General features: G+C 35.2%; 1 protein-coding gene across 1 annotated transcript in view; it reads right to left on the bottom strand.

Annotated features, from left to right (window-relative positions):
* SDCCAG8 (SHH signaling and ciliogenesis regulator SDCCAG8) overlaps window positions 1-13,668 on the bottom strand; it is a 107,285-nt gene that overhangs the window by 84,216 nt on the left and 9,401 nt on the right. Inside the window, exons 4-10 of the mRNA XM_057389744.1 lie at window positions 10,304-10,417; window positions 9,785-9,910; window positions 9,342-9,482; window positions 7,921-7,985; window positions 5,691-5,879; window positions 3,551-3,689; window positions 846-998 (exon numbers count right to left, since the gene is read on the bottom strand). Of these exons, the coding sequence (XP_057245727.1) occupies window positions 846-998; window positions 3,551-3,689; window positions 5,691-5,879; window positions 7,921-7,985; window positions 9,342-9,482; window positions 9,785-9,910; window positions 10,304-10,417 (927 nt within the window). The remainder of the gene's footprint in view (window positions 1-845; window positions 999-3,550; window positions 3,690-5,690; window positions 5,880-7,920; window positions 7,986-9,341; window positions 9,483-9,784; window positions 9,911-10,303; window positions 10,418-13,668) is intronic.

The following is a 13,668-nucleotide window of genomic DNA, read 5'->3' as shown; positions in this document are numbered from 1 at the left end:
AATCAGGAGAGAAATTCACTCTATTGTTTCCAAACCTCCAATAGAAAATGGCTGAAGAGGCTGCAGATCAAACAAGCATGAAAACCACCAATTCTTGAAATAATTATCTCTCTGTATTTCTTCCCATTTCAATCACCTTAGAAATGCCTCCTCTCTCATGTCTCACAGGCTTACTGCTGTTAGCATGAACTTTCCTCTGCAGACKCCATTGGGCAGAAAACCCTTCTGTTTTATACTCAAATGACACTGTCTAGAAGTCTAAAACAAGACTATCAAGACTATCACAAATGATGAGACAGATTCTGTCTCAGAGAGTTGATAAACATTATTAAAAGTGAGAAAAGAGATTCCAACACATTTTTGCAGGTGAGAAAACTAAGCATATGATAAGATCACTTTGAAATTATGATATTGTAACATTAATGTATATGTAAGATCAAAGTAGCAAAGAATCCTAAATGTGATGTGATAACTTCTGAAAGCGTCCCTTGGAAAACTAAATAGTAATTTTTATAAAAGAGCTAGGTACAAACCTTGCATCACATATTGCTWAATGCTTTCATATTTTGACTAAGTGCATTAAAAATATTAAAATAARGTGCATAACATCAACAACCTAGTATACATCTAGTGACATGGCATAAAACCCAGTTACTCAAACTCAAAGGATTACTTATCTACCTACCACTGCTTTAAAGAAAYGGTGTAAGTAACTTATTGAGCTCTCAAATCCAAAATTAAAAATGAAAGACAAGCAAAGTTTAAAGAGTGATACTCACCCTTGTAGCATGAATGATACAACACTCAATTGAATACACAAACAGAAAAAAATCCCTAAGTCATACCTTTGCTTCCAAGTCAGCCCTTTCCTTCTTCATTTCTTGTCGCAGTGCTTCTTTTTCATCAGCCCTCTTATTTAGCTGGGCAGCCACCTCTTTTTCAAGACAATTCTTCTGCCGTTCCATCTCACTTATCAGTTGCTCACAGTGGACTAGAGCCTGAAAAAATCCAATTTTCTAAAGTGAAAGAAATCTAAAATTTTTAAACAAACATGGGATTTAAGATTTATCTAATACCTTTGAAGAAACCAATTTGCTATTAGAACTGTCATATTTTTTTATGCAGTTATTATGATGTTTATACATACCCGGCTGTTTTAACATCCAGAATAGGACTAAGAAAGTGAAAACAGATGTGTATGTTTGTATGTATATACATATCCTACTGTAATTGAGAATTTTAATTTTAGGAATCATGGAAAAGACGGAAGCTTTTTTTCAAGTGTATTTTCCAAATAAGTAGCTGTTCTTCTAAAACTATGATTATTTAAAATTCCTGAATGTACATTACTAGATTCAGCCTCCAGAACTTGACTCCTTGTTAATACAGTGGTTAATGTCTAACTGAAGAACTGAAGGAAAAATTAAAATGTATGAGYTTTCATTTATTCTCCTCCTGAAATGAATTACTGAGTGCAGAATGCTAACAAACCTGAAAGCAGTCAGCAAAGACACAAAAGAAAAGTTTTAAAAATTGTCTAAGTTTCAGGTTCGTCAAAAATGAATTCTACTGAAAACCTCATAAATGTACTGCTTAATTGCAGGTRCTAAAACAGAGATTAAAGATGTATTTTCTACTAAAAAAGAAGAAAYCTGAGTTCAAGAACACTCTGAAAACACTATCTTCTAAAAAAGCTATGGGAAAAAGAAGATATTTATCCATTTATGCTGATGTATCTCTGCCAAAGTGTAGAATTTGAGTGTTATGTCAATTTAAATCAGAAATACACTACTCCATTACAAGTAAATCTAAGTACTCAAGCTCCTAAAGGGTGCTTTGCTAGCCCACAAGTAAACTAGTTTTCATTTCAACATTTCACTGATATCCAGCATATCCTGTTTCGAGGAAGCTAGAGTAACTTCTTTTGGGAGTAACTTACTACCCTTTATTTTCAAATTAATTTTTTTTACTACTTTTTTTTCTTTTACTCAAAGCCCAWCCCTTGCGTTAAATTTTCTTGGCATTGGACTGCTCATGAGGGGAGCAACTTAAACCATGTTTTTTTAGAGAGTGCTCTAAGAGTCTGTGTCAGTTTTATGGCAATTCTGTCACAAGTCTACCATGGTGAGAGAATCGCYCTCTTATTGCATTGAATCCTTTTCTGTAGGAAAGAATCAACATCAGCAAAGACCTGCCTGCATAAAACTGCTGTAGCTTGATAGACATCTAAATCAATACAACTCTGGAACAAAGTAGCYGAACTAGTTGCACTTCAAAAAGAAATCTGTACTTTGTTAGCTCCACTGTTCTGGCTACATAATGAGCAGTTCAAATAATTATTCTTTTATGACATTTGTGTTGAAAATATATTCCTGATTTTGCTTCAATTATGTAAAYTTAGCCAAAATAGACCTCATCTGTGCTCTATGCAACAATCAAGAGGCCACASACTACAGAGGCAACCAAAAGACATGAAGAAGTGGTGGTTTTAAATGATGAGCACCTGAGGTTCAACTTTGGGTCAACAGGCTRATGAAATTRCAGTTATAGCATTTGGAAACTTAATGWGTTAACTTCTCACTTTTCTTATGTGRGCTGTTCKAYTGGATTCCACGCTAGTTATCACAARAAACAGGCACTTAAKAGTAGAATARGACWGGGAGACAAAAGGATGGTTTGTACTTACCAAGAGATATACCAGTACATGTAAAAAGGCTAAATTAATGCAGTATAAGTAAAAAAATGCTTCCTGTTTCTTCATATTAAAACAGTTTTGGAGCATGAAAAGAAACCGGACTACTATTCAACCTTGCAGAAAAACACGGAGCACTTCACACAACCATACAAGCACACATTCTTYCCTTACTGGGTTAAGAATAACAATTTTATCAATAGAACAATTGTATCAATCTTGTTTACATTTAATTACAAAAACCAAACCAAAACAACCGTCTCTCAGTTGCACTGTAATTCACTAACAGTACAGTAGATGTCACTAACCATCAAGGAAATAATTTAGGTCAATATGGGTTGTGCATAGAACTAGGGCTAACATAAGCATGAGATCAAAACTAGTTTTATCGTTATTATTTACATAACACCAAAAACTTTCTGYAGATAGCATTAGACAAGACTTCTCATCTTCAAAGAGCTCTGATAGTTAATCAGTTCTTGCACTGTTCACATCTGAGGCAAAAAAGAATTGTTTGTAAGCATTTTAACGATTCTTTCCAGAGTAGGTCAGAAATGTGATGTGAAAATTATCCTCTTACATGTCATGAATGCCTTTGAAAATTGTACAACTCAATTTATCTCACCTAGCTGTGAAACAACATCACAATTAAAAAACTGAACACCCCTTACAGTATTGATGAGAATTTAAGAACTCAAATACTGGGTTCATGTTACWGCTCAGAAACAGTTACACGGTGCAGTTGTTTTAGATCTATATCATACCAACATACRACATGTATTCTCTAATTAGCATGAAAACTAATTAATATTTGCATTAATCTGAACATGAAAAAGCTGTAATTTCTTGATGATTTACCCTTGTTTTTTCAAAATTGGCCTCTTCTGCCATTTGCACAGCATCTTCAACTTGCTTGCAAGCATTAGCTTCCCTTTTCTGCATCTCTTTCATGTTTTGTCTCACTGAAACAAGTGCATCCATCAAGTCATCTCTTTCTCTGCATATAAAAAAAAATAACCCAGATACTTCTACATCTTTTTGTAGGAGAAAAAAACCCAAACAACAGCTATACCAAATATAAAATATTAACAGATAAAAGATGTAAGGGTGGTAAGAAAAGCAAGACTAAAACTTATGAATGAAAGACAGCATACTGCAAGCTTGGCAGATATTGAAAATATCATTTGCTTGATGCCCAGTCCTTCATTTCAGAAGGATGGACCATTAGAGAAACGGCCAGTAATGAGAGCAGATCTCAAGTTATTGATGTACTGAAGCCAAGCACATTCTGTTGACATAACAACAAAATAAAAAGCAGTACAGAATTACATAGTCATTAGATGTAAAAGARGGAAAAAGTAATAAAAAGGAAGGGTTAGATTCAATAAATAATCACCAAGTTTGTCAAGTGACAACCTATACCATTTGCTACAAGCTGGCACTAAACCAAACAATAAGATACCTGGATTCTACAACTCTTCTGAATTTTCATTAACTAAGACAATAAGTTCTGTATGAAAAGGTGAAGCAGASTTGGTAGAAGTGTAATACTTCAACTTTTCATTATTTTGATATGTTAAAAGTTTTTAAATTTAGTTAGGTGCAGCTAGAGATTCTGCCTGTAAACTGTTGTACTCTTCATGTTGTGAAATGGTGGCTTATTTTTTTGTATTTGCAAGAGGCCTAGCAGTCGTATTTTAAAATTGTTTCATTTTTAAATTTGACAAAGTTCCTTTGAAAATCCCTACTGAAATACCCTTGTTTTTAATAGACTGCATCACAAATAGAGGTAACTTTAAGATTTTTTTAAACCCCCAAATGACATAGTAGTTTAAGATAGGTAAAGAGGTTAGTTCAAATCTTTTATTTCAAGCTGCACTATAAGAGGACAAGAATGCACTGATTTACAGTGTGCTCATATTTTCCAACATCTGTGACAAATAATTACTTTTGTTACAAAAGCAGATTTTGAAACATGACTTTCCAGCAACAGAGCTTTCCCAGAAAATTCTTGGACTTGATAACAGGAAAAAAAAAAACCATAAATCCTGCCAATAACCATCTACTGCAGAGGGATTATGGCCACTTGACAGACTATATGTTCTATGTCCCTTCAGTCTCCCTGTTCTAATTGACCCACTATTCCATCTCAGGCAGGCTCATTCTAATATGTCAGAAATCCTAAGAAGCTTCAGCTATCAGACAATAAATAGATGGCTGTTTAACAAACTTTGAGAAAGTTGCAGTATGCTATTATTACTACTAGCAAGTAGAAAGGGAGAGTTTTTTTGAAGATTATTGACTGGCAGAATTCCTTTAGAAAAAAAATGTAATGCTGTTGGGGTTCCTGAATGACTTACATTCAGCCTGTATAGCTGGGGTTTTAAAAATTATTTATGTAGAAGTTAGTAAAAAAAAATTGGAGCATATAATTTCATTAATTTTTACCCAGTGGAACTTCTTTTCCTTGTCTAACTGTAGTCAGGGAGAAACTACTAGAGGTGTTTGGGGCAGAAAATGAGTCCTACCTCAAGCACCTGACCTACTGTTGATATATCTGAAAAATTCCCCATATGTAAGGAAAATAAAGTGGAATCAGTAAAACTGCCAACTTTTGCAATAAACTTTTGCAAAAAATAATCTATTAAAGCACATGGACTTGCACAATATTTGTGCTCATAGAGTGAAGGCTTTTTTTGTACAAAAAGTGCAGGAAACAGACTGTAAAGAGTCTCATTATCTGGTCAGCCCAAGGTATCATAATTGCATGGTAACAACTAACATTCTTTCCCACTTGAATTAAGCAGCAAATTCACAAAAAATTGTGAATTTCCAAGTGTTTGGCACCCACATTCACCGATTTCCGCATTATGACTCCAGCTTGGGAGTGTGTAGTTCCATAAGTGCACATCTCTCTATGAATGGAATCCAAAACACTGAGACTTTAATGGTTTCATGCAGGCAGCCATACTTCCATCATAAAGAGTGTAAAATCTACCTTGTCAGCCTCTCGATGGTCTGCACATGAACGTTACAATGAGTCTGTGCAAGAATGGCCTCRTGCTGGGCACAGTTCAGGCACAGACCACCAACACGGCCAGAATTTCTGGCTGAAAAAAGAGACTCCTGGTGTTTCAGCCTTCCTTCCAATTCTTGGCAGGTCTTTTGAGATTCTGAAAGGTCTTTTCTTGAAAAAAGAAATAAAAAAATTATTTGTGAAATTATACATTTCTACAAATTATATTAATATACGATATACAATTACAAATGTAACCTGAAAAGAACTGTAAGAATTCCTGTAATGAACATTATTTTAAAGATTTCAATAGGCTAAGGAAGACTTTAACAGAGAAATAACACTTGAATTGCCCAGTCAAAATTATTAGTAGACAAAACAATACTATGGCAATTTGTTTCTTYCCCCTGTAGTATCAGAAAACATTGAAGTTAAACAGAGACTTATTAAGTAAAAATTTGTAAGCTTGCATACTGTCTGAACAGAGTAAAATTAGCAAAAACCATTATCAGCTGCATAAGTATTACAATACTCTGAAAGTCTTCTGTTTTTATTAATACTACCACTAACTTAACATTTATTCTGTATTCTCTAGACGAAAATCCAGATGTATTCAGCACATTCACTTGGATCCAGCAATATATACAACTTGAGGTCAAACATGTGCAGAAAAACAAGCTACATTTTTTACTTGTCTCAACATTTTTACCAGGTGCTCTGAAGAATTTTCTCCAGAATTTCCAAGCATGTGTCAGGCTGGGGAGATCACAAGCAATAGGAATGTTAACATCAGAAAGTTCCAGACAAACGCACGCTGTGCACATATAGATCAATTTGACAAATTGTGCAATGAATCCAAAGCTTTGGGTTTGTTATGCAGGCCATCTGGGCAGCACACACATAGGAAGTCTGACACATTCTGGTTGCATCGGATTTACGGTGCACATGATATATACACTGCATGCATTCTTATTTCCATCTGGAAAATCTTCTGTGCACTTCCTCCARTTTTAGTAGTTGGTCTATTACATATAATCCACTACAACCTGAACAGAATTGCTCTGCACATATCCTTAAGACAGCCATGGTGCAACAAAGCTCTTGTYAGAAAACCTGGAGAGAAATCAGCAAGTCCTGTGTACATTCATGCTTGATGTTAAAAGGAAAGATAGTCCCAGAGAAAGCAACATAATTTCTCACTTTAATAAAATTTAGCTTTGCAGAACTTACAGTTTGCAAGATCATGCCTCTTAGAAGAAATTGACAGACTGAATAATGTACTTCAGGAACTTTTCAGACAACCTTACCCTCCAATAATTATTTCTGAGCAAATATAACACTTCAGACCAAGGGGGGAAAAAAAGTGAAAATTGGATTGTACTGCTGAAATTTAAGATCCTCCTTTACATTCACTAACACAACTGGCTTTGCACATTTCAGGTTTCACCACTGCAGACAGTATTATTTTAAACTTGTCTCCCTACCAATAACTCTTTTTACACACAGAAAAGTCTAGCAGTTTCAAATATATGTAACCATGATTTATTTAGGGAAAAACATAATTAAACAAATTCAGCAGCAGTATCATTAATGCATGGGTACAGGGCTAAGTTCAGTCCTGAAAACCAAATCCTAAGGTTAATCCTAAGGTTGCATGTTCCTCTGCTTTTCCATAGTTTGCTACCTATTCAAACCTTGAATATTTTGAGGTGCATGAGGACTTACTTTCAGGTACTTTTGTGTTTAAAGATATGCAGGTCACATGGAAACATGCCTGCATGCTTCAAAATTATGTTTTCCTGCTCCAAAATCGTTATGTGGCTTAAAGTAGCTTGATGCTTAAGATCTCTAAAATTTGCAATATAAAATATTAGTAGAAGGCAGCTAATTATGGAAGTCGTCACACAAGTTAAAATTGTAACTTCTCTATTTTCTTAACAGACATGACCTTTTTGGGGGGAAAGAGTGGCAAAAGGATAAGACGTTTTACATTGCTACTGTTGCTATAAAGTAGCATACATTCAATTTTGCTACATTTATATTTCAGACAACTTTATCAAAAAGGAGTTTTCAGGGACACTATCAGAAGACACAACGTTCAGACATTCAGGCATTCTCTTAGTTAAATTCAGATTAAGAGTTGCTTATGCTGTTATGTAGTGATAGTTTATTCAGGATGTTTTTAAAGGAAAAAAGAAACAATTCACTTTACCTTAGAGAATGTATTTCAGCATCGAGGATGTTGACCTTTTCTTGATAAAGAAGTTTTAGATTCTCCTTTAGAAAAGATTGGAGAAAAGATAGGTCTTGCTTTCTTCATAAGTCTATACAAATAAATCTAGACTTTACCCACATTCTTTTCCTGAGAACACAAACCTGTTGAAATACTAGTAGCAGAGAAACCTAAATATTTCACACTTTTGAAAGTCTAAAAAGTGAACAACCCTCCTATTTCTTTATTTCTAAATAAAGTTTTTTTTGACAGATCCTCATATGGTAAATTGTTGCAGCTCCAACTGCAGTCCTTGGTTCTCTATAATGATTCACAGAAATTGATGATCATGTCTCAAGTTTGCTTTTGCTCTCCCACAAGTCAGTAGATATTAAAAAAGAGATTATGAAGAACTCCGAGTACATAGGCTATTTATTCATAATATAGTGAGTTAGTCTCATTACCTRGTGAAGAGCTAGGTAAATGAACCAACCACACCCATGTGAAATACAATGGTGATAACAARCCAAATAAAGCACTGCAAATTTAGCTCACTATGACACTTAAAAAGAAGTTACAATCAACATGATCCTCTAGCTTTAAATGTGGCAAATGAAGAAAAGAGCAGTGACTGTAAAATCTAGCTTTCACACAACTGTAGGCATCCAGACCTCTGAGATCTTCAGCTCCAAAATAATAACACAAAAATAACTAAACTATAGTTTTTATGGGGAAAAAATCACCATATAATTAAGAATTAAAGCACCATATMAATTCCTCATTACACAAATGCACATGGATGAAATGCATCAAAACTTTTCAATTAGCCAAGTTTTTTCCCCAAAGATAGCAGCACTACCCCACCACTTCTGAGCAAGAGGAAAATTAGCATCTTCTAAATTAAAAATACAGGAAGAGACAATATCATGTCTAAATTACTAGGACGCCTCTGTATTTCTAAAGCACAAAGTGTGTACTTCAGCTTAGGGAAAGCAGATTGCACAAAGCTACTTCTGTACCTTACTGAGCCCTCTACTGCTCCAGAAGCTGAAAAACTCATTATGAAAGAGCTTGTGTGGAGGGCTACATAAATTACTCCAGCTAGTTCCCACCTGCTTGGGTGCTGTGTTACTGCTAAGAATCTCCACAGTACAGTGAAGTCATCTTTAAACAAGAATTAACTCTGGAAAGTTATCATCTGCAGATACAGCCTGCCATCTGTGTCTAACTGCACAATAATATTAATCAGGGTATAATGAGAAGATGAGGTTTAAGACAATAAAATTTGAGCTCAGATTAAAGTTCAGTCAACTAAAACTTCTGTGTCTGTTACAAAGTTGATCATCAGAACTGCAACAACAACAAAGCACTGAATAGTTTTGCAAAGGTAGGACTCTGTGAAGAATGTTAATWATACCAACCATTTCTACAGGCCATTTTGCTCTGTCTTCAGAAGSTGCTGTAACAAAAGCCTGATCTTTGTTATGTGCTGGTGATGAGGTGACAGGCTGGTGTGTGCTACAGTCTCTACCACCTACAGGCCAGGAGTTCTGAGTATTTGCCTAAAATAAAAGTATTAATGCTTCAGTTATGATTTTRTAGGCTGTTTTTTTAAACAAATGTATTTATGTAAGTATTGAAGTTTATAMTTTTCAGTAGAACATAAGAAACAATAAACAAGTTAATTAGGTTAGCAACTTATGATAATGATGTTACTCAAGGAAATCCATGTTTACAAATTCTCATTAAATTTTGACTAAAATTCCGTTTGCACAAAACCATTAGTATACCCTTTCATAAAAATAAACTGACCAGGTCCTTAAGCACCGATTTAAGAGGAAAAAAAAAAAAACCAACAACTTACTGAGGCATCTAGAAGGGTTTGTTCTCTCCACGTGTATTCTGCAGTTAGGAATTTCAGTTTCTGATGGAGTTCCTGATTTTCAAGTAAAACTGCCTGTTCTCGATCTTTCACCCCWAACAACTCCTCCTATAGAATAAAGGAATTGCATTTAAAAGGCTCCTTAAGACAGCTATCAATATTGAAAYACATCTTGAGACCAAAAGTTTAGACTAACATTCTCAAACATTTTAACCCTTTTGAGAGATTCAGACACTCAAAAGGCAGAGTTTGTATTTTTGCAGCTTAAAGCCCCCTAAAACTTCTTTAAAAATGCTTATTTTTATTTCTGATAGGATGCACAAATGTCTTTAAAAGATCCTCAAACACCAGACACCAAGACACAGATAAGGGATCAACTGAACTGCATTTGGCTCAGTTTTGGTCATTGCAGCAATCAACCTCAAGTGTAAGCTGCTTTTAATGCAGTTCTTCACAGTAGRGGGACCAGGGTTTTTGTAGGTCAAATATGTTGTCTGATACCTTGCAAAACTTCACTTCTGCTTCCAAATGGTTAATGTACTGTGACTGATTGTTGATTATAGGAAGAAGATCGGAAACGGCTGGTAAGTCTCCAGGCACAGCTTCTGGGGATTTCTGAAGGAAGTAAAGAATAGCATGTGTTATGTTCTGGTTCTCCATTTATTGCAGGAAGATGTTGCCTGCACACAGAATACAACCTACAGTTTTCTGGTAAGTATTCAAAATATACACAGAGTCCTTAATGTGATCTTCTCAGAGGAACAACAGTACATTTCTAGCAGTAGCTCATGGTTCTGGAGGAAAACAAGTGCCTTTATGTTGATCCCTCTCTATTTTTGGAACTCATACAATTCTAACTCCTGTGATCTTGTGTCAGAAACCTGCAAAAATGTTCCATAATATACTTATCAAATATAACTGAAGTCTAAAAGAGATCAAAGATTCAGAAACCTATATCCTTGTTTTTAAATATTACTTTTCAAACAGTCACCATTCAGACAAAAACCACAAACCAAACCAAACAAACCCAAAAATAACCCTAAACCAAGCTACTAATGGCTAGCTATTACCTCTACTAGTTATCCACAGGTTCTGCCAAGAGTGCATTAAAATTCCCTGTCCAATCTTTATAAAGGTAAAATMCTTCAATGAGGATAAGGTTAAAGTTTTTAGCAACAAAAACCTTATAGTCAAATYACACCAATTATAAGTATCAGCTGTTCTAAAAGGGAAGACTCAAAACATCTGATACCAGGATTTCACAGAAAAATGGAGAATATCCAGAACCATCTGAAAAAAWATCCCTTTAGAGAAGGAATTACGAATTTACAACATATTCTACCTGGTTCGGTTCACATAAGCCATACACAATATGTTCTATTGACTCAGAATTCAGCTTGATTTAAATTCTTAATCCTAACTACTTCACAAATTTTTAGAAAAAGAAACCACACTTGTTAAAGTATATATAATATAGTCTTGATAATATTTGTAAATTATCTGTTTCTCTGGCTCCTATTCACCGCTTCCTCTTCTCTGAAAGTGTAATGAACACCTTGCAGCTGAGACCTCCAGCTGCATCCCTGAAGMGTTTGTACTACAGAAGTGTTAGAAAATGTGGGAAAACTCAATTTCTATTAAAATTATTTTTCACTGAGAAACAGTTCTAATGTTTAACTTGAGAAACATCACTGCAATGTAAACAATAGTCCTAAGGAATGTATCATTAAAAACAAAATAACAAGTAGTATATTTTCTCAACACAAAAAGACCAGAAGACCTCTGCAACATTTTTAACGTTTTAACAATGTAATAAATTAATTTGGGATCTTTAAATGAATGTTCTCACAATATAAAGTGTAACAGTGTGAAAGAACAGAGGTCAAGGTACGCATGTATTTCAATTAGCCCAAATATTAAAACCAGAATGGAAAGACACATCTGATCAGTATGAATTACCAAASAATTATGCCTGAGTCTAGGAAATGCTGTTCACATTCACATATTTAATACTGAAAAGGATTTCTAAAATATAAATGTTTAGCAGCTGCAGAAGCCAGCCACTCTACACGGTAACAGTTTTGCCAACATCACAAATGCTTCAGTCCACCTTGTACTTTTCCAGAATGACTCAAATTTCAAGCTTACAACCGAATTAAAGAAACTCTGCCACCCCATAAACTGGCAAGGAACAAGAGGAATCCATCACATCTCCAGCTGTAACAACAGTGTCAGGAACAGAGGCTGGATGCAGCTAGGTTGGCCAAAACACAGCTGGCAGAACTGCAGTTGTTGTATGAAGCAATCTTGCTGGGCCTTGACCTCAGGTGATGAAGAGTAGAACAAAAGGAAAACTTCTGCCCAACCATCTGGGTGTAATCAAAGACAAGATGTACTCATTTGAAGTCTATTGCAACTTTAACCAATGGGCAAGAAAAGGGAATTTTGTTCAATATTATTTATATGTATGAAGTGTAGTAAAGGTTACCAAATAGTATACTTTTTGTGAAATATTTTATTTAGCTATAGATCCTGCAGTCATATATTATTCAGCACCACTCAAAGCAAAAGGTTAAGGTCACTCATAACCTAAGTTTGCTTTCCTTGACCTTTGGAAAATTAGATCCTTCTTATATAAGAAGCATTTCAGAAGTGTCCAGTGAATCAGCAGACAAGCTCATATTTTATGAGTGTTTGGACTTTTTCTGGTGTGTGTGCACTTTTGCAGTTCAACATTTTTTTGAGCTATGCATGTGGTCTGTCGTCAGAATACTTTCATATCCTCAAGCAGATGGAGGACAGCTGCAAAAAAGAATAAGGCCACTACTTCACAGAATATCTCTCAYTGGAAACTTCAAGAGGAAGAAATGGGACAATGTTGCACCAATACAGTAAATTCACATTTTTTCTCTGTTTATTCCTCCATTCTTTGATCCACTCCYTGAAAGCACTATCCCAACTTTCTTAGATAAAATTATTCAATTTTCTAAATTTTCCACTCTACCAAAACTTCCCAATATAAGTAGAAAACTTCACCAAAGATAGAATAAAAGATYCTTTCTCTCCCCTCCAAGACTAAATACAAACTGATACTGATTCATGCCAAGGTCAACCAATGATGCATCGATCCCTTGAGCTACAAAACACTAACTCTTTCCCATGCCACTTTGAGGCAAAATATCTGGCAGGACAACCATACTAAAATMGTGAACCTTAGAACACTCAGAAGAGTTAACTTTAAATAGAATTCCTTAATGTCAGGACAGTAGAGCTACACTCATTACACAGGCTGAAAGCAACACAGCAGGAATACAGGCTTTAGATTATTCTGCTGTTAACTTTGACAGGAAAGAGCTGCTTGTCTTGCCTAGGAAAAACCAAAAGTAGTCAGCAAAGGCAATCAAAAGATAAAACTGCAGCAGTCCCTTTGAATTWTTTTCCTATAGAGATGGTAGCAACTAGCAGCTGCTCTATGATTGAACAGTGCATTGCATGTACTTTGGTGCAGATCTGCTTCAATAAAGCAGCATCTGAGAAGCCCAAGTAAGGGTGTAAACAAACTTTGACAGGCATCACTGTATTTTGGCAGAGAACTACAAAATCTGGTTTTATGTAAACACCTCTCATTCTTTCAAGAAAAAGCATAGCTACAGYATAAGAAGGACATTGAGAATCCTCAAGGCACAGTCAAAGGAAAATAGAGGCTGCTTTTTCAGAAATTTTCCTTGCTGTCTATCCCAACTGTTTCCAAAACAAAAAAGATGAATGACCACACTGTCTGGTCAACAAAAAGAGGAGAAAACTCTAAACCTTGTATTAAAGCGTAATTTTTCTTCCACTGTGGCCATAAGCATACCAAATCCTGG

This window comes from Malurus melanocephalus, unplaced genomic scaffold (assembly GCF_030028575.1).
Source record: "Malurus melanocephalus ecotype Western Australia unplaced genomic scaffold, MMel_1.1 scaffold_19, whole genome shotgun sequence".
NCBI classification, from domain to species: domain Eukaryota; kingdom Metazoa; phylum Chordata; class Aves; order Passeriformes; family Maluridae; genus Malurus; species Malurus melanocephalus.
The sequence above is the reverse complement of the archived record's forward strand: the minus strand, read 5'-3'. Positions and strand labels throughout refer to the sequence as shown.